At 39.5% G+C, this 21723-nt stretch overlaps 1 protein-coding gene across 8 annotated transcripts in view; it reads right to left on the bottom strand.

Annotated features, from left to right (window-relative positions):
- herc1 (HECT and RLD domain containing E3 ubiquitin protein ligase family member 1) overlaps positions 1-21723 on the bottom strand; it is a 281806-nt gene that overhangs the window by 214246 nt on the left and 45837 nt on the right. For 7 of the 8 annotated variants that reach the window (XM_059946010.1, XM_059946008.1, XM_059946007.1 and 4 more), the window contains exons 1-5: positions 19611-20555; positions 8333-8428; positions 7875-8069; positions 3809-4120; positions 3516-3612 (exon numbers count right to left, since the gene is read on the bottom strand). In XM_059946010.1, the coding sequence (XP_059801993.1) occupies positions 3516-3612; positions 3809-4120; positions 7875-8069; positions 8333-8428; positions 19611-20540 (1630 nt within the window). In that variant the 5' untranslated portion in view covers positions 20541-20555. Of the gene's footprint in view, positions 1-3515; positions 3613-3808; positions 4121-7874; positions 8070-8332; positions 8429-19610; positions 20566-21723 lie in introns of those variants that run through there. The other variant, XM_059946004.1, reaches the window with a different exon arrangement.

Genomic DNA, 21723 nt, shown 5'->3' on the forward strand with positions numbered 1-21723 from the left:
AGAGGATGCTGTCCAAGTTGCATGCCATCTTGGACAATGACTCCCATCCACTCCATAATGTACTGGTTAGGCACAGGAGTACATTCAGCCAGAGACTCATTCCACCGAGATGTAACACTGGGCGTCATAGAAAGTCATTCCTGCCTACGGCCATCAAACTTTACAACTCCTCCCTCGGAGTGTCAGACACCCTGTGCCGATAGGCTGGTCCTGGACTTATTTTTCCACTTGGCATGATTAACTTTAATTATTTGTGGTTTTATATTGCTATATTTCTTCACTATTCTCGATTGGTGCAGCTGTAACGAAACCCAGTTTCCCTCGGGATCAATAAAGTATGTCTGTCTGTCTGTCTGATAGCCCATTCTGCAATTTGGAACTGAGAGAAAAAACTGCTGTCACAGATCAGAGGGATAAATCTGAATGTATTTCAGTAGATCACCTTAAGCCAGCCTGTCAAGATTTGGAGTATTCCGCTGCCATGCCTCTGGTGTCACAACGCAACCATGAGTGTGTCAACACACCTCTGGACGAGCCAGAGGCACCAGCTGTTCCTTCCCCCATGGATCACAGGACCTGAGCCAGACGGCTCGTCAGTGCTCCAGACAAGCTCACAATGCCGGTTTTAGTGAATTCTGGGGGGTGGGGGGGGGGGCTGTGCAGAGTAATGTAGTTGGGAGAAATGTACATAATTCACAATCATTGACATTGTGTGTAAAAAAAAACATCACGTCAGACCAGCCTCTTAAGGTGAAACCCCAACTCAGAGTCTTTAAGTGCGCTTTTGATTGTAGGTTTTGGAATTCAATAAAATGTGATACAGGTTTCAATAAAAATAAAACACCTCACTTTGTTATATTTGTGAAAATCTACACCAGTACCTAAAGGAATGTTCCAAATTTGCTTTGCTAAGCATTGTTCAAACAAAATCTTCCATATGCAAACGATGTGTGGAACAGCTGGAAGATGAAAGTACAATTATGCTCATCTCCCTCCATGAAAACAAAGTTGGCAGCCTGTCTTTCTCATGGCCCCAGAACACATCCTATACAGTCTAGAAAGGTCACAAAGGCGTCTACATTCTACAGATGCACACTAGAGAGTGTGCTAACAAGTTGCATCACTGCTTGACATGGAAACTGCACTGCAATGAACAGAGGGTTCTACAGTGGGTGGTCAAAACTTCCAACGCATCACTAGCACCTGCCTACATGCCGTAAAGGACATACATACAGAAAGGTGTATTATCACCTATTATCCCTATTATTAGTTTATAGACACACAATCAATGTATATAAGCATTCTTATGTTTTTATATTTATTGTATGTTTTAAAATAATCAACAATATGAAACAATTTGAATTCAATATTGAATCTTCAATATGAGACAATAAATGGGAATGGTCTACACAGAAGAGGCTAATTGGTATAATCAACAGAACATTCATACATTTTCTGAAGAAGCAAAAAGAAACGTAATCACTGCAAATACGTTAGGTACATTAGGTACAATACTTTTGAACAAATATCATTAATGCCAAATAGTAGCACCAATGTAAGTAAGGCCAGAATATGTTTGGAAATAGCTCAACAGTTATACATTTACTCGCCTATACTGACCCAGCAGCAGAGAAAGTTCAAAGCCTAAAGTTAATAAAAGCCTAAATGTTAATGTTAAAAATGTACAAAAACATTATAAACAAGAAGAAATGCAATACTATTCATTTGCTAGATATCAATTTGATCAAAGTGTATTACTATCCAAATGCTCCTTGATATACCCTGGGGATCTGAAGCTCATTGAACTACAGGCTACTGTACTACACCAACAACCTTAAAAGCATTCAAATCAGAGCCCTCTAATACACAGAAGCAAAAAGAACAAAATATGTTACTACTAGGTCTAGACCCACTGCTTGTTATGCCACAGGTGCAGGCACTGACCCAGCAGAATCAAACTTTGGGCAAGGTATGACTAGACCCAAACAGGACCAACTGCCAAAGTATAAGGCAGTGGAAAATATTCTCCGGTATGTTTTATCTCAGTCCTTAACAATCTATGCTACCCACTTGACCACTGGCACTAGACAAATTCTGGCATCACTGAAAACTGAAAGAAATTTGACTATAATCCACTATCCCAAACTCTTATCCCTTACAGCGAACTAGGATGCACTGCAATAATTTACTTAGAATACATTAAAAGACATCAAAATTTAAAGTAGGTTATGCAGCACTTTCTAGCTTCTTGTCATTTATCTTTTACCTCTAAACCAATAAAAAAATATAAAGACATAAGATAGCTTATATACATTGACTAAGTGTATTTCCATAAAATGATGCTAGGCTGTAAATAAGACTGACGAAAATAATAGTGTTAAAATTAGTGGATTTAATTGTTGCTGGCCCTTTTCCGGCACCTTCCTATATATATTTGTTAATGATTCTTTAAAACTAATTTAATTTTAGTTATATGTATACAGTAATTTTACTGTAAGTATACAGTATGCAGTAATACAGTAATTTTAATCTTATGGTGTTTAACTGATATAAAATTCTATCTTTGCCCCACCTCACCAAAACTGACACTCTGTAGACTTTGCATTCAGTGAGCATGCACTTTTTTTTTGCATTTTTAGATTTTTTAGATTTATGTTCCAAATTTTCCACAAGTTCAAGTTGGCTGTCTATAAGTTGAGTTAACAGTGCCAGTTAGTTACCTAATTAACTCAGAGACTAGCGAGAAACTTGCTTACCACTTCCTATACATACTTTCCTCTGTAAATAAAAACTATATGGTTAAGGAAGCCCAACTGTAAAATTAAGTCAAGTCACCACCTATTCACTACACTCCACAATGCATTGATATAGCATGCAGTGGCTGTTGAGTGCAATGCTAAATCACCTATTACTCTCTATAAGGCCTCAGATGGCCAGGGTTGACCATGGATGTTGCGCCCTAGCTATCTAGCAAAGTCGCATGCATGCCAGGGCAGTACAATATGGAGTGCAAGCTTTTGCCCGTGCAGCAGGTTACCCTCTCCACATCACTGATGAATCCAAAAGAATGGCAGAAGCCAATACAGTTTGGCATCAGCGGTGTCGCTAGGTTGCCAGTTAGCATTGACTTTAACGCAAGACTGCCTTAGGGACTCCAGTTCCAGATTCTTCCTCTGGATTTACTCCCGAAGCCTTCCCCACGAGTGGTAAGGCTCCATTGTTTTTAATAAGATGCCTACACAGTTACTTTACATGGCCAAATCTTTCATTGAATTATTGGGTTCAAATTAAGCAAAGACACTTAAAACTATTCAAGTTATTTCACAAAAAGCATTTTCTATCTCAATTGTACTTTGTTACACATCAGCTAATTCACATGGCTGATATACTCAAACAAAACCAAATTAATTTTCTTTGTTCAACTAAAGACTGTCATGAAGTTTATTACTAGTGTTGCCAATTTCTGTACGCCATCCACCTACAATCAGGCAAATTTTAAACCTAACCAACCTTACCTAATCTTCCAAAGTCTCCTTCACCCCACGTATACAATTCACCATCTTCTGTGACAGCTGCACTATGTCTATAGCCAGCAGAGACACATACAACAGCCTTTAAAAGAACATAAAAGGACATCAACTCAAGAAGCCACAAAGCAATAGAAATACTTCATTTTGATTTAAAACAGAAGGGATTTATTATAGTTTTAACTATTATTCTGGGAACAATTTACAAATCAATTATTCCTTTTCAGCATCAACAATCAGACAAGAAATAAATTCTTACAAAACTTGTCACTACAGTTTACCTTTCCTTGCAGAGGGCCTTGAATTAGTTTGGGGTATTTCTGTGTCGAACTGTTACCATGCCCAAGTTTTCCATAGTCTCCATCGCCCCAGCTGAAGACTTCTCCCTCAGTGGTAAATGCCAAAGTATGACCATCCGAGCCTTTTGACGAGGAGATTTTTTTGATAGCTCGATGTGGTTCAAAATTTAATTTTTTCAGAGTTGATTGATTATTTGAATCACCAAGACCAAGCCTTCCATAACTGCCTTTGCCACATGCCCTTACCGATCCATCAGATGCTATGACAAACGTGCAATACTGTCCAGCTTCAATCTGAGTGAGAAAGAAGAATTCCACACAATTAACTGAATTACACTATATAGAGATACAGCACATAAAAAAATCATTATTTGCTACCATTTATCATAAAAATCGCAGAACCAAATAGCAAAGAAACATATTGTTTTAAAGACCCATTATCATTAGGCACCAGATTTTCCTCTGAGACATTTGGGAAAGTAAACTATAAGTTGAATGATGACATACATGGAATTTAAACAAAAATACTGGCCTTCTTGAACCTCAAAATGTTAATTGCTCATTAATGGTTTTCATACAGTCACAGGAAATTAGAGCAAGGGAGGAATCCATTCATCCCATCACATTTATGAGGGAGATCCAACTAAATCCTTTCTCCGCCCCCCCCCCCCCCATGTCTCAGCAAACAGCCATGGAAGAGACGACCTTTCACATACATAACCAAATACTTGCTAAATTTGATTAAGGATTTTGTTTCCACCACACTTTAAGGCTTCAAGTTCCAGATTTGCAACAATTTTGATGAAAAAGTTTCCTATGATTCAAATTATTTTACTAATTACTATGAAGCCTATTTTTCAATGATATTGAGCGTTAAGAGAAATTAATCCTTCCATTAAGCCTGCTTAAATCCTTAATAATATGTAATTCAATCTCTCTTTAGCTCTTATTTTTCAATAACCTTGCCCTACTCAATCATTTCCTCACAGCTGAAATTCAGCAGCATGGGCACATCCTCAAATCCTAATGCAATAGCATTATCCCCGTCCGAGCCACCAGAAATATATACTTCTCCAGCTCTTCTGCACTTGGTTTGATGGAGTTCAAGCATTTAATTACTCCACATTTTCAAAATATTTACCAAGACAGGAAGGCATCTTACTTATCTAAACCCACCCTACTAACTTCAAGAACTGCTCATGCACTTCAAAGTCTCTCTGTTCACCAACCTTTTAGAATCCTACTATTTATTATGTATCATTTTTCCTCCTCTATTCTCCTCAAATGCATCGCCTGATGTTTTAATTTGAATTGTGTTTAACAATTTTATGCCCAAATGTCTAATCCAATGATGCCTTGCTGGACTTCACAGTATTTTTTTGACCATCAACCACATAGCCAAATTTTATGACGTCAGTAAACTTAATAATACCATCTCCATTTAAATCTGTATTACACAAGCACGAGAACTAGCACTGACCCTTAAGGAAGTAAAGTGAAAACAGCTCTCAACCATTACTCCATGTATTAAACCAATCTTGTATCAAACTTATTAATATTCCCTGGACCCACAGACTTTTAGTTTAGTGACTATTCTGACATGCGAGTCCTTGTCAAAGAACATTTCATGCAGGCTATGCTAAAACACAATTCTCATTGTTACATCTTCAACGATGCTAAAGTAAACTACATACAAATCCTCTTCATAGGGAGCAACACCCAGGGCATGCCCTCTTCTCACTGCTACTATCAGGAAGGAGGTACAGAAACCTGAAGGCACACACTCAATGATCCAGGCACAGCTTCTTCCCTTCTGCCACACATACGTATACACACATATGCACTTCCTGTAATTCTGTAGTTTTTATTATGCATTGCAATATCCTGCTGTCACAAAAATAACAAATTTCACTGCATATGCTGGTGATACTAAACCTGATCCAAATTCTCCTTTAAGAATTAGAACAATATTTATAACCTGCAAGGTCTGTCAACGCTAAGATACTTGGGCACTACAATAATGCTAAAATTGGATAAATGGACAATTAAGGATTGGGCATTCATTGGATGTTGAAGACCTTCAATAGAAGAAACCTACAATTTGTAACCTAATTTTTAGGCACGTGCCTCATGTTAGAAGCATCAACACTGGTTCAATGAGGTCTATGGCAGAACATAACAGGAGCAACACTAGGCCTATGAGAAAATATTGTTGCAACTTTTAAGTTGTTAAGCCTAATTTGTAATCTTGTTCAAAGAAATGTGTTAGATGGATAAGCTGTTGCAGCCTCCTCCCAAAGATTCTCACCATCATACAAGCCAATCTTCAGCCAATTCAATTTTCTCCGACTTATATCAACTGCCAACAAAGGGTTTCCAACCTGAAACATTCAGACTGTTTCTCTCTTCATTGACATTAGCTACATTACATGACCATTCTGCTTTTCCAGCATTTTCTGGTTTATTGCTTTTCAAATAGTTGAGTGAAGTGTACATTGCAAAGTCTATGGCAACAGAAAACATCTGGGCTGTAGCATAAAGAATTGCATTTCAGAACTCACCACATCTCGAGTTAAATTATCACAGTACAATACAATAAACGCAACCCTACAATACGGAAACCCTCCCAATTTTGTCCTGTTTTCAAAAGAAAACAGAAAAAAAAATCTAATTGGGTTGACTACTTTCCAGTAGATCTATTCAGACTCATCAGAAAATTGTCATAGTGCTATAAAGTGACACTTATTCACCAATAACCTACTCACTGATAGCTCCAGACCTCATCACAGGCTTTCACCAAACATGGAATAAAGAGCTAAATTCAAATGATAAGGGGAGTTGACTTCATGGCAAAATGTGACCAAGTCATCATCAAGAAGCCCTCATAAAAATTAAGGCAAAGGGGAAAGGGGATCAAGAAGACACATCTCACACAAAGGAAGGTAACTGTGCTTGTTCATAGCCAATAGAGTTTATATTATTATTGCAGTAAATCTCTTGTAATCTGCTATCTCATTGTTTGGTAGTCTCAATGGTTTAGTAGGGTCTTATTCCCCACATTCCCATTAAACTCACCAAGGTCCCTTTACCTGCACTCTCTTTAAACTCACCAGGGTCTCCATTTCCCAAATTCCCTTTCAATATACCAAAGCTGTTGGCGCACGGCCTAGTGGGCAAGGCATCAGACTAGTAACCTGAAGGTCACTGGTTCGAGCCTCAGCTAAGGCAGCATGTTTGTGTCCCTGAGCAAGGCACTTAACAACACATTGCTCTGCGAAGTCACCAGTGCCAAGCTGCATGGGTCCTAGTGCCCTTCCCTTGGACAACATCGGTGGCATGGAGAGGGGAAGGCCTGCAGCTCGGGCAACTGCCGGTCTCCCATACAACCCTGCCCAGGCCTGCGCCCTGGAAACTCCAGGCGCAAATCCATGGTCTCTCGAGACCGACAGATGCCACCAAAAAATACCAAAGCACTAATCATTTTCACTTGACGTTTAATGGGTTCACTGGAACATTTGTTACACTAAACACAACTTTTTAAAAATGCATTATAAGTGTGTTGGGGTATGATAAGAGTAATAGCCAATGGTGCAGAAAATCTTCAAATCTGGCCATCAAAGTCATAAAGATGCTAGATTATAAGAGTTTTATTGAAATGGCCAAAGATGCTGAAGATGGAATTTTACCAAAGAAGATATGTAAATCACTTTCCAGAAGGTTCACTTAATACATATAATGACAACATAAGCAGAACATATTTTGAAATAAGTTATTAAAATTAAATGTTCTAACCCATTTTCAAAAACATTATACTATATTCACAAATGCTTCTTCATGCAAATTAATGCTTTCTCTTCTTCAAAAGCTTAACCACCAAAATATTCACAAGATGATTAAAAACCACTGTAGATATATGTCGTGTCTCTGGTAGATACATCTAGCCAATTCTTGATGTATTCACCCAACAGCTCAACACGATTCCTCTTTTATTTTAACACATGCCAGTTCTGAAATTAAAGAACAGAGGAGATGTAATGACTCCACTTACAGTTTGTGCATCAGCAAAACTTAGGGCTAGTTTAGGCTGCAGAATTTTTTCCTGTGTTCCTTCAACTAGCTGATGACTGCTGTTGCTACCCCACACATACACTTCACATGTTTCTGACACCATTGGAGTATCACCACTCTGCAAACTATCAGGGCTTGCACACGTCCTGGAGTAATCCGATGCCATTCGACAAACCTAAAACCGAAGTCAAAGCAAACAATCAGTTTTAAGCTTCACAGCTCAAAATGAACAGAAACAAGTGATTTTATCAATAGGAAGCTTACTTAACTGCTTCTACATTTGCCAATGTACATTTCTATAATGCAAAAGTAATTCAATGGAAACGTAATAATCTGCACAAGTATACTATGAGCATTAAACAGTTTTAAAGCAAGTCTGTTAGACAACCAGTTGAAATAATTAAATCAACAAAATATACATGGAACTTTCTTCCATACCTCTTCAAAGAGGCAGAGAGCTGCCTCATATAATGAACACAAGCCATCGGGTGTCCTAGTAGGTTCTCGCCACTGACTCCTATCAGCTGATGAACCCTATGAAAAGAAAAGTTTGGGCAACCTATTAAAATTTTGTCAAATTACAGTCAAAGTTGATACCTCAACAAAATGCAGTACAAATTGATCAGTGTATAGTTGCCACAGTTGCATGGGATTCAGAATAATCCCAAAGCAGGGAAAGTTGTGGCAAAGTACAGTGTAGACAGAGAGAAAAATCAAATGACTAGGCAATTTCAACATTTCTAAAAATTCCTCCTCCTCTCTAAATCAGGAGGAACAATGGATGTCCAATGGACATCAATCATACCTGTGCTGTTAAACTAAAAAGGTGAAACAACAATTGCCTCAATAAATATTGATCGCAGAGCAATGGAAAGATAATAAATGTAAAGAGGGCAACTAATCCATATGTAGTGTTCTGATATCTGTACTGCATGCAACTCTATACATACATGACAGAAAGCAATATCTACAGCAATCTCATTGAACAAGTCAACAGTATTTCTAAGCAAACACAGGGATGATGTTTCAGATATCCTAGCAGGGGAAAGTCTCAACATTAGGATTTAGCCATTCAGCACTGAGATGACAAGAAATTTCTTCAACATAAAGATAACATAGCCTTCAAGTCCCTAACCAAGTTGAGGTTAGTTTATTTATTGAAGATACAGAATAGATTTTTGAAGGTTAATGGAAACAAGGGCTATGGGCTGAGGCTATGAATGTGGTACTAAAGGGAAAATATCAGCCACAATCTTATGGAAAAAATCCAAATAACTGCTTTTGTTTCCATTCCTTACATTCAGCAAAAACTTCATAAATTTTAAACACCTCAAACAATCTATTCTATTATCCATTAAATGAGAAAGCCCTTATCCTGATGGAACCTCAAATGATCTTCTCTCCACTCTCAAATTATTTCTGTGTTCATTTTGAAATAATTCTGTAAAATAGTTTGATTATCCGAATAACCTCATGTATAATTTTATCCCTTTAATTGTGTATTCTAATACACCTGATAGAATTCTGAGTGCTGTCAATTTCCATAACAAGTATCTACTGTACTTCGCAACCTATCCTCTCTTAAAGACATGTACCCAAATGTTCAAATTTCCCAGCTCCTCAGTGTTCTATTACTCCTCTAAAATTACAGGTAGTAAGACTCAGCACGACATATTTATTATGGGAACTATCAGTCTAACCTTTTAAACTTTCAGAAAGGAGTAGCTTTGGGATAGGCACATGATATTTGTTACAATTACTCAGGAGATGAGAGAAAACTGTTAAGAGATAAACCAGGAAAGCACAAATTATTCCAAGTGATGGGAAGGCTGAGACTCAAAGGACTTAAAATCATGATGAGTTTACAAAGAAAGATAAGCTTTTATAAATGGGTGAAATGTCAGTAACATTAAGGTCTAAGCTGCATAAAAAATATACTTTTAATCAACAAGTGATTAGGATTTGAATTGTATGGCTTAATGGAGGTATACCTGCATATTCATTAATGGACCTGGCTAAATATCAGAATAAATTACAGGGATATGGACAGGAGTGAGTTTGTGGGCATAACTGGATAGCTTCTCAAAAGAGTCATGACATTCAATGGACAAAATTGCAGCCTGTGCTGTGACATTCTATAAGTGTAAAGTAATACAGTCTTCTACAGATAACTATGCCTTGATTATTTATTTTCATCCGGGAAAAAAAAATTTGATTTGGTTATCTGAAGTTGTGGCAAAATACACAAATGAAGCAATAATGTCACAGTCAGAATGTTTTTGCTTCATAGTTCCAGCAACCTGGATTCACTCATAACTTCCAATGCTGTCTGTGTGGAGACTGCACCTTCACCTTGTGACCATGTGACAGTTTATCCCCTATATCCCAAAGATGCATAGATTGGTAGGTTAACATTACCTACAAAACAAAACCAATCAAAAGAAAAACACAGAGCCAGAAATAATGCGTCTACTCTTCTACTTTTACTGAGGCGCACTCTTATAATGTGGTGGTGTAATGATGTATGGCATTCACATATAATCTGTAATAATTACATAAACAAAGAAAGTTTATTCAAATATATTTACGGTATTGCTCAAATATTACTGAACTATTAAATTGTCCCATTCAAGCACAAATATTTAATCTGTAAAGAATTTCTTACTCTTGTGGGGAAATGCCTTTCCTGACCAGAGGTTTGGGGGGGGGGGGGGGGGGGTCACTCCGCTTGGCAAGTGAGATTTGTGGCTGTTAAACAATCTCAGGGTCTGGGGCCTCCTCCATGGTGGTTGTAGAAGTTGACTCTGAAACTGCAGGAAGTGGTTTTGCCAGCTCTGGACCCCTTTCTTCTGGATGTGTTGGCATCCCAAATAGTGCATAGCAAGCTGCTCAATCCCAGGCCACCAGACAAAGCTTCAAGCCAATGCCTTTATTTGACCATGCCTAGATGGCAAATATGCAACTGCTCCAACAGATTAACTCCCTGCTTGGATTGTACAATTCCCAACCCCCACTCAAGGGCAAGTTCATCCTGGCACTGGTGAAAATGGAGCACCAGAATTTCTACTGCACATGCCAGTTATTTTGTAGACCCTAGACCAGACAATCCCAATAGGCAGACTGTGAGAACCAAATGTCTGGACCGCGCCGACCCATCGGCACTTACGTGAACTCACCTGTCATAACATGTAAATAAAGCGCACACTGCTCTAGTTTATTTTACTCATCCCACACTGTACACTTGACCTATACCCCCCCCCCCCCCCCCCGTAGAGCAACCCAACCTACTGTGTGCTCTCTACGGTCTTCACGGGAGGAAGTTGCACTTTCCACATCTGCGGGAGTATTGTGAGAAGAAAGAAAGAAAAGAGGATCCAGCGATGAAGGATTTCGTGACAAGCCTGGCAGAAAACTTCAGGGAACAATTTGAAAGCTCCCCTAAACTCTCCGGTGACATCCCCCTCTTCCTGAGACGGCCGTCCTCCGTTTCGGCTGACGGCCAGTGGACTGCAGAGGCCAAAAGGCTGAAGCCTTCCATAGATGAGGCAACTGTTCAGATGGAGGCCTTGGAAATGGGAACATCTGATTTGCTCAAAGCTCAACACAAGGACGTTGGGGTGAGTGACTTTTGGATCAACGTGGTTCCCCAAGCTCAATTCAAAAATACAAGAGCTATTGCAATGCTCCTACTCACACTGTTCCCCTCTGTGTACATTTGTGAGTCATTGTTTTCTTCAATGAACTCTATCAAGAAACAGGACAGAAACAGACTCTCCAATGCACATCTCCGCCAGTGCCTCAGGGTTTGAGAATCCCTGGCCTAAATTATTACTACTACCACTACTACTACTAATAATAATAATAATAATAATAGCAGCTACAACAACATCTGGTCATAAAACAACTTACTGGCACAATAAAAAAAAACCCTGGACGTTTTGGCCCTTAGCTTGGCATGCTTGACATAATTTGTGGAAAACTAATTGGGGACCCTGCCCTAGATAGTCTTTTCTGGTTTTCTTTTGGATCATCTCTGTCCTAATAGGGAGACTTACAATTTGTATTAGGGAGAATACATCAAGAGGAGTGGCACCTTCTGTAAACTTTTCAGGCATTTCCTTTTGCAAGTGTAAACGTGACAGTCCATCAGCATTCCCATGATTAGTCATCCTTTGAATTCGATCTTGTAAATGTGTCCTCCAAGAAACAAAGCCCATCTCTGCACTTGTGCTGCTGCTGTTAGTGGAACACTCTTTTGTGGATTGAAAATGGGCACCAGTGGTTGATGATCAGTAATGAGGGTAAATACTCTCCCATACAAGTATTGGTTGAAACATTTTACACCCCGAACCAGACTCAAGGCCTCTGTCAATCTGTGCATAATTTTTCTCTGTAACATGATACAAAGGCTATGGGGCATCCACTTCCATTTCTCATGACATAGTAACATGACTGAAACTATACCTTAAGGCGAGGTGTCAGAGGCAAGGTTCACTGGACAATGTGTGAGTACAGTGTCTGACGTCACCATTTCCTGTAACCTATTTGAAAGCCGCCTTACACTGCTTTGTTCATAGCCATTTCTCCATTTGTAGTCATAAGTTCAACAGGTGGAGCACTAAACCAGGTTTGGCAGGAACTTGATAAGTAATTAACAAATTCTAAAAAAGGACCACAACAGTGACACGTCCTTTGGCATTGGGATATCCACCACTGCTAGAATTTTCTCAGCACACTTGTGTAATCCTTCTGTGTCAATGGTGTAACCACAGTAAATGATGCTTGGTTTAAAGAGTTCACACTTGTTGTACCGTGCTCTGAGCCCATAACCTTCTAATCTTTTTAGCACTATCTTGAGGTTTTGGAGATGTTTCTCGTCATTCTTGCTGGTAACAACCATGTCATCCAGGTAACACTGAAAGCCTGGCAGCATTGCAGTACCTGGTCCATAGCTTTCTGCCAGAGTGCAGGTGCAGATCTCACTCAAAAATTTGCCTATTATAGCGATAAACCCATAGTGAGTGTTTATACTGAGAAATAACCATATAACAATTATAGCACGGAAACAGGCCATCTCAGCCCTTCTAGTCTGTGCCAAACGCTTACTCTCACCTAATCCCACCGACCTGCACTCAGCCCATAACCCTCCATTCCTTTCCTGTCCATATACCTATCCAATTTTACTTTAAATGATAATATCGAACTTGCCTCTACCACTTCTACTGGAAGCTCATTCCACACAGCTACCACTCTCTGAGTGAAGGAGTTCCCCCTCGTGTTACCCCTAAACTTTTTCCCCCTAACTCTCAACTCATGTCCTCTTGTTCGAATCTCCCCTACTCTCAATGGAAAAAGCCTATCCACGTCAACTGGTGGATCCACGTCAATAATCCCCCTCATTATTTTAAATATCTCTATCAAGTCCCCCCTCAACCTTCTACCTAACTTGTTCAACCTTTCTCTGTAACTAACTTAAGTGCTGAAACCCAGGTAACATTCTAGTTAATCTGCCCTGTACTCTATTTTGTTGACATCTTTCCTATAATTCGGTGACCAGAACTGTACACAATACACCAAATTTGGCCTCACCAATGCCTTGTACAATTTTAACATGACATCCCAACTCCTATACTCAATGCTCTGATTTATTAAGGCCAGCATACCAAAAGCTTTCTTCACCATCCTATCCACATGAGATTCCACCTTCAGGGAACTATGCACCACTATTGCTAGATCACTCTGTTCTACTGCATTCTTCAACACCCTACCATTTACCATGTATGTCTTATTTTGATTATTCCTACCAACATGTAGCACCTCACACTTATCAGCATTAAACTCCATCTGTCATCTTTCAGCCCACTCTTCTAAATGGCCTAAATCTCTCTGCAAGCTTTGAAAACCTGATAGTTAGAAATTGTTCCGCAACAGTCTCCTGTCCCAATTAAGCAGCCCGATCAAAGGCACAACCTTTCCATCTTCAGACTTTCCAACAAGAACCGAAATTCAATATTCAATGTGCCTTTTGGGACACAGCACTGCAGCTCAATGGCTTCACCATTCTCTGCAAATACAGGACAGCTGAGTTTTTTTTAAAAAGGCACAGGAGGTGGAGTATGCTTTATGACTAACTCGTCATTTCACAAAAACGTGGCAGCTCTGTCTCAGTTCTGCTCACCCAACCTGGAACATTTAGCTGTCAAATGTCATACATTTTATCTGCTGAGGGAGTTTTCCACATCAACCTGGGGGCAGCGTACATTCCACCTCAGGCCATTGTCAGGCAGGCTCTGCAGGAGCTGAGCACCATGATCAGCAGTTATGAAACAGCACACTCTGAAGCCTTCCCTATCATTGCAGGAGATTTCAACCAGGCCAGCTTGAAGAATACGTACACAACACCGGAAGAACAAAATCACCCTGATGAAGGGTCTTGGCCCAAAACGTTGGCTACCCTTTTCTCACGGATGCTGCCTGACCTGCTGAGTTCTTCCAGCGTTGTGTACGTATTCTTTGATCCACAGCATCTGCAGTTGTATTTTTGTGCTTTGATTCATTAGGCCAGCTTGAAGAAGTCTCTGAACACTAGCACCAACACTATCTCCTATGGAGCCAAAGGAGCTAGCACAGTTGACCACTGTTATACCAGCATCAAGAATGCTTATCGTGCCATCAAATGGTCACACTTTGGAAAGTCCAATCACTTGGTTGTACTTCTACTCCCAGCATATAGGCAGAGACTAAAGACCACAGCATCAGTGGTGAGAACCAAGACGATATGGTCAAGAAAGGCAGAGGAGCGCTTACAGGACTGCTTTGAAGGATTCTAACTCCTTCTGCAACTGGATCCTTGACTTCCACATCAGAAGACCTCAGTCTTGTGCAGGTTGAAATAACATGTCTTCCTCAAGGACAATCAACACAAGCGCATCTCAAGGGTGCATGCTTATCCCACTGCTCTATTCTCTACACCCATGACTGAGTGGCTAGGCACAGTTCAAATGTCATCTATAAGTCTGACTGCAACTCAACTATTGTTAGCAAAATTTTAGATGATGATGAGGAATCAAATGGTATCGCAAAAACCTTATACTCAGTAAGACCAAGGAATTGATTGCGGACTTCAGAAAGGGGAAATTGAGGAGCACAACAGTCCTCATCGAGGGATCAGAAGTTTCAAGTTAGGTGTCAATATTTCTTAAGATCTATCCTGGGCACAACATATTGATTCAATTACAAAGAAGACACAACACTAGCTATATTTCATTAGGAGTTTGAGGAGACTTGGTATGTCACCAAAGACTCTCACAAATTTCTACAGATGCTACATTTCTACAGATGGTTACCAAATTATAGGAAAGATATCAACAAAATAGAGAGAGTACAGAGAAGATTTACTAGAATGTTACCTGGGTTTCAGCACCTAAGTTACAGAGAAAGGTTGAACAAGTTAGGTCTTTATTCTTTGGAGTGTAGAAGGTTGAGAGGGGACTTGATAGAGGTATTTAAAATTATGAGGGGGATAGATTGAGTTGACGTGGATAGGCTTTTTCCATTGAGAGTAGGGGAGATTCAAACAAGAGGACATGAGTTGAGAGTCAGGGGGCAAAAGTTTAAGGGTAACACAAGGGGGAATTTCTTTACTCAGAGAGTGGTAGCTGTGTGGAATGAGCTTCCAGTAGAAGTGGTAGAGGGAGGTTTGGTATTGTCATTTAAAGTAAAGTTGGATAGGTATATGGACAGGAAAGGAATGGAGGGTTATGGGCTGAGTGCAGGTAGGTGGAACTAGGTGAGAGTAAGCGTTTGGCACGAACTAGAAGGGCCGAGATGGCCTGTTTTCGTGCTGTAATTGTTATATGGTTATATGCTCTGTGGACAGCATTCTAACTTGTTGCATCATCTTCTTGAATAGAGTGGCCACTGCACATGATCAGAAAAAACTGCAGGAACTTGTAAACTCAACCAGCTCCATCATGGCCACTGGCTTCTCCACCATCCAAAAAGGCAGCATCCACCATTAAAGACCCCCACCTTAATGCCCTCCTCTCATTGCTACCATCAAGGAGGTGGTACCGGAGCCCGAAAACACACACTCGACACTTTGGACTCTCCTTCCATCTTCATTTGTAGGTAGGCTTCAACTAAATCCACTTTGCTGAAGTATTTTCCTTCAGAAAGGTTTGCAAAATATATCCTCTATTCTGGGCAGGAGGTAAAGATGCACTTTCAGTAGTGGGTTGATAGTGACCGTAAAATCACCACAAATCCTGACAGACCCTTCCTTCTTGGCTACCAGGACCACTGGCATTGCCCATGGGCTTTACTCATCCTTGAAAGCAATTTCTTCAGCTTCCCTACAATCTAGCTCACTAGCTATTTGATCACAGATAAAGGAACAAGGAACTGGACTGGCTTTATAAAACTTGGATGTGGCATTTTCACTTAACACTATTTTACAGTTGACATGTCTGAACTTTCCAATGTCATCCTTGAAGACTTGTGGCATCATCCGGTGCCTTTTTAAATTTGGTTCCAGTTGACTTTTTTTTGCAATGGATGTGGCATGGAAATGGCGGAGTTGTAGTTGTCTCAGCCAATCATGATTCCACATTGCCTGCCCTCCTGTTTTTAAAACACATACAAATCCAATGTGTCTTGCTGATTGTTGTACTTCACTGTTATGAATGTCATTCCCACAGGAGTTATCTTTTTCTCCAGTACAAGTTCTTAGTTGTATACCTAAAGGCTTCAGTTCAGTATCTTTAAAATGCCAATCAAACTCATTTTGTGGAATGACTGAAACAGCCGAGTTAGTATCCAATCCTATTTTAATTAATTCACTGCTCACTCCTTGTGTAAGCTATATTGAATTGTCTATTGTTAGTTTTCATACTGTAAATTTCAAGACTAAACTGTCCTGTGCCACTCTCATCATTATCAAATCTTTCATCAACAGCATGCAGATTACTGCTGTCTCTGAAGATGCAACTTGATTTTTTAATCTTTTTCTCTTCCCTGTGAGGTTCATTTATTTTGTCTCCCCAACATTCTCTTTGTGTGCATCTTACTTTGTTACATTTTCTGTAAGTTTCACCTTTGAACCAGCATTGGTCTGGTGTACCTGAACCCCTACCACAGCTATAACATAACTTGTGCGGTCAGGAAGGTTTCTGTTCAGATGTTGCAATTTTGTTCCGCTCATCTTCATTCCTAGCTGCAACTCAATTGCATCTCTTTTTGCTGTTTCCATTGGTGCAGCAATTTCAACTGCTTTCTTTGTTAAAAGCAAATTGTGCTTCGGTTAGGATCCATTTTTGAATGCTTTCTTGTAACGTTGCATCATTAAGCCTGTTACTGAACTGACAACACACAGACATTTTCAATTCAGCAATGTACTTGAAATGGACTCCCCTTCATCTTGATTCTGCTTATGAAACTTAAAAGTGTTCTGTAATCAACAACGGTTTCAATTCTAAATGTTACTGCATTACTTTTACGATACTGGCAAAGCTGACTTTGGTTGGTTTGCTTGGAGCAGTCAAACTGCTCAGCAAAAGCTTTTCCACCTCAAACTGACAATCGCTTCTCATCAGCTATTTCATGTGCTTCAAAATACTGCTCAATTTGTTTAGTATACATCAGCTGATGATTCGCTGTGCAATCAAATATGTCTACCTTTCCGATGTAGCCAGCCATTTCCACTTTTTAATTTATGATTATCACCTGGAACTCACTATTTCTGCCTTTTTAAAAAAAAACATGACCCTCTCTCTTCCTCTTGCAAATAAACAAGTGTTATACTATATCTGTATAAATATATATTTTTTAAATCAAACATCTCGCTGTGTTTCAACAGGTAGGTAGTCGTCTAGGGTTCATTTAAAAACTTCCTCATCGCAACTGTTTGGTTTTGTAACTCCAAAACATAAAACTAATCAAAAGAAAACATGGAGCCCAGAAATAATATTTACAATATTACTGAGATATTAAGCAAGCAATGGTCAACTAGTCATTGTGATTTGATTCTGGCATTAGTGCAATATTATTGCAAGATGGTTGGTATGGATTCAGTGGGCCACTGACCATTGTTTACATTTGACTTTTCTGAAAAGCACTGGCCATAATCCTTTTGATATTCTAAAATCAACCTTCTTTAACAAAGTTAGAAGATTCATGCGAAGCAGATTTGATAATTCATATATGCAGTCATTTCATCCTCCCAATTTTTATAAATTCATACTCATTACCGTAATTTACACTGTCTTTCTCTGTATTTTTCTATTTGCTTTTGATCTTGTATTATTGTGCAACTTACCATTGATCAGTGATGTCTTAAATAGGTCAGACCCTCTTATCTTCACTGATTACATTTCAGAGTGCAAATCATTTTACTTAACAAAGTGTCCCCTATTACTTTCAGAACTACTTCCTCAGCTAAAGCAAATACCCCTTTTTCTATAATATACACATGAATTCACAAACTAAGAGTAACAGCACTACTCATTCAAGCTTGCTCTGTTGATTAATAAAATTGTGGTCAATCCAACTGCAAGGCCCATATTTCTAACCTTTCCTCCCACTTTTGTTTATTAACACCTACCTGCATCTTAAAATATATTGAAAGGGATGTAAAATAAGAGTTTTCACCAAACCTCATGAACCCTGAAAACATCTTATTTTAAACAATGACACCTAATTCTTGATGCTCACTCAGTCAAAACCTTTGAAGATCTTACAGGCTTCAATAACGCCTGTCCTCACTTTCCTGAACTCCAACACTACAAGTATAACCTGTTTAATCTAACCTCAAAACAGCCTGCTTATTCCAGTTATTAGTTTAGTAAAGTCTTCTCTGAACTGCTTCTAATGCAAAAACATTTTTCTTTAAATAGGAAAACCAACACCATACATAGTGCCGAAATGTGTCCTCATCATGCACTGAAGCATAACCTTTCTACTTTTCTGTTCTATTTTTCTATCAACAAACATTCTTTTTGCTTAATTGCTGTGGGACCTACATACTAAACTTTTACAAAGTGTGCAGGAGGATACCCAGGTCCCTCTGCGCTTTGAGTCTCGCAATGTCTTCCCACTTAGAAAATATGCTTCTTCAAAGTTCATGCCAAGATGGACAATTAAACATATACTCCATTTGTTGATTTTTTTAAATTTTCACAACCACAAGCTTCTATGAGAACCAAAACACATTATCTTTGCCAGTCACCCACCAAAATAAACCAGCTTTACCATTAATATTTCTGTACATAAGAATCATTTATCTTCCTACATGTTGCCTGCCACATTTCACATACATTTAGCCACTCTTACTAAATTATCCATTTCTTTTACATTTCTTAGGAAACTGATTGAGAATAGGTGGGGAAGGTTATGGAGCTGAAGGCGGCAGGGCCAAGCGCAGGATGGTGGTGGAGGAGGAAATATGATACAAGGTTAAACCACGCCTGTTTGGGCTGGGCTTGCAATACCAGATGACCTCTACTGGTACTTCAATGCTTACACGTTAACAATCTTATTGTTTCTTCACATTATTGTAGACAACTGTGCATACCATTGCAATTGTTTTTAAGTATTAACAAGACCCTTAGCATTAATTGAGCAGCTAAAAATATCTTTAAGGAATTAACATATTCAAAGCAAAGCAAACAAAAGCCTTTTTAATACCATCTTGTCATGTGAAATTAGATTTGATACATACCAAAGAACGCCTCATCTGCACAAGAATACTCATGAAACAATCATAGCTGATCATTCCTTCCCAACTCAGAGACGGTTTTGTTTTTTCCATGGTACTAACGACAGCAGATGCGGACAAAGCCATTTCTATCCACTCTAAAAAGTATCGCAGTGAACCCCTCTGGGCTGCGAGTCCAAGCAGTAGTTCTGATGCTAGCCTTCGCCCCAAAATATCAGCTCCTGAGTTTGGCATTGTGACTCCCTTTAGGAATGTTGTTACTTGAGATAAGCAGTCCAGTCCCATTGCAGGGATTTTGCTTTCATTTGCTAAAGATAACGGTGGTAAGGAGCTAATCACATCTATTGCTGTACGGATAACATCATTGCAGAGGTTCAGTCCTGGCACTGTAGAAGGCGTCATCCAGTTCTGCCGTAATAGTGCAAACAATAAACTCAATCCAGTCCGAACCCCCATCTCAATCAGAGCATCTGTACTGGATCTTGGCCGTTCACTGACAGAATGGATATCTACTGATCCAGAACTGCTTTCTGGTGAATGTTGTTGCTGTTTGACTTTACCTTTGTCATGGTATTTGTTGGAAAGAGCATAAAAAACACGCTGCAACACTAATAATCGTTTCCGAAGGGCTGCTGCAAATGGAGAGTCTGAGCAAACCATCTTTGCCAGAGCCAGCTGGCTACTCAGGAGAGCATCCAAATAATGTTCCTGTTCATCGCTAGAGAGGGACTCACGTTCAAAATCTGGTAACTGGGGTCCCTTAAGGCAGAGCACTTGCTGTGGCAATGGTACCACTTCCTTACTGCTAATTAGCTTATCATACAAAACAGAAACGCCCTCTCTTGTGGCAATGGACTCGCTGTCTTCTGTGATCCAGGAGCTGTTGAGATGCTCCAGCCATTTTAGCTTGACTGTTGGGATCATTAGAGCCATGATTAATCACTTTATGCCATTAGACCTAAAGAAAAAGAAAAAATGAAAACTATTAAAATCATAGTTATTTTCTAGGCAATTTATTGGTTGGTAATCGGTAAATTATTATCACATGTACTAAGATAAAGTGAAAAGCTTGGCTTTGCATGGCATTCACAGATATAATTTCAAAACACATTAAGGTAGCACAAGTAGCTTCTTGAATACTAACATTTGCCATTAACCTTTCTATTCATTCTGTATTGGCTTATAAACACATTGTGCATTCTTTGTCAATAGAGACGGGTGAAAAAGAACACAATGGGATAGAGAAGCAGAGTGGAGAATAGCAGCAAGTTCGAAATTGTGCAAGTATCATCAGATTAGTCAATCCAAATCTTTGAGCAGTCTATGGATTCGCTTTACAAAAAAAAAGGTGCAACAGAATTTAACCTCACATCAGCATTGAAGGTTGAAAGACTTCCACATACAATGCATACAATAATGGTGGTATTTCAATTCCTACTTCTGATCCTTAGCCTTCCATGCCAAAAAGATTTTATTTTGTTCTGTGCCGTTTTGACCTGAAGACGTTGTTCTGATCATCAATAAACTTACATATGCAACACAATGCCCAATGCACTGTGCTTCTATACTTTTACTCTGCTACTTAGTGTATGACTCATCAAGGATCATAAGTCAAGAACTTGGGTAACCATTGCACTCTGCTCTGGCAGGGATGTGATCTAGTGAATAGAAAAAAAATCCTCCAACAAACTTACCAGTGTGGGATGCCACAGTAGTGTAACATTTTGCACACTATTACAGCTTGGGGCGGAACTCGGAGTTCAATTCCAGTGTAATCTAAGGAGTCTCTGTATGTCCTTCATGGAATGTTCTGGTTTCCTCCCACGGAGTAGGTTAATTCATCATTGTAAATTGCCCTGTGATTAGATTAAGGTTAAATCGGGGTTGTGGGAGTTGCTGGGGCAGCACAGCTCAAAGGACCAGTAGAGTAGAGCTACTAGGACTTGATGTTTCAATCCCGATGATAAAGTCGGCACTCTCGATGTTGGCAATGGCTTGGAGTGGTGATGAGGAGGAGAGCTACGTCATCGGGGTCATCAGGTGGGCACCCTCCTTCTTTGACGTTTCGTTGATAAGCCCACGACATCTCCAGAGGGCTCAACAGTGCTACCTGACG

Source organism: Hypanus sabinus, chromosome 21, assembly GCF_030144855.1.
Source record: "Hypanus sabinus isolate sHypSab1 chromosome 21, sHypSab1.hap1, whole genome shotgun sequence".
NCBI classification, from domain to species: Eukaryota; Metazoa; Chordata; class Chondrichthyes; order Myliobatiformes; family Dasyatidae; genus Hypanus; species Hypanus sabinus.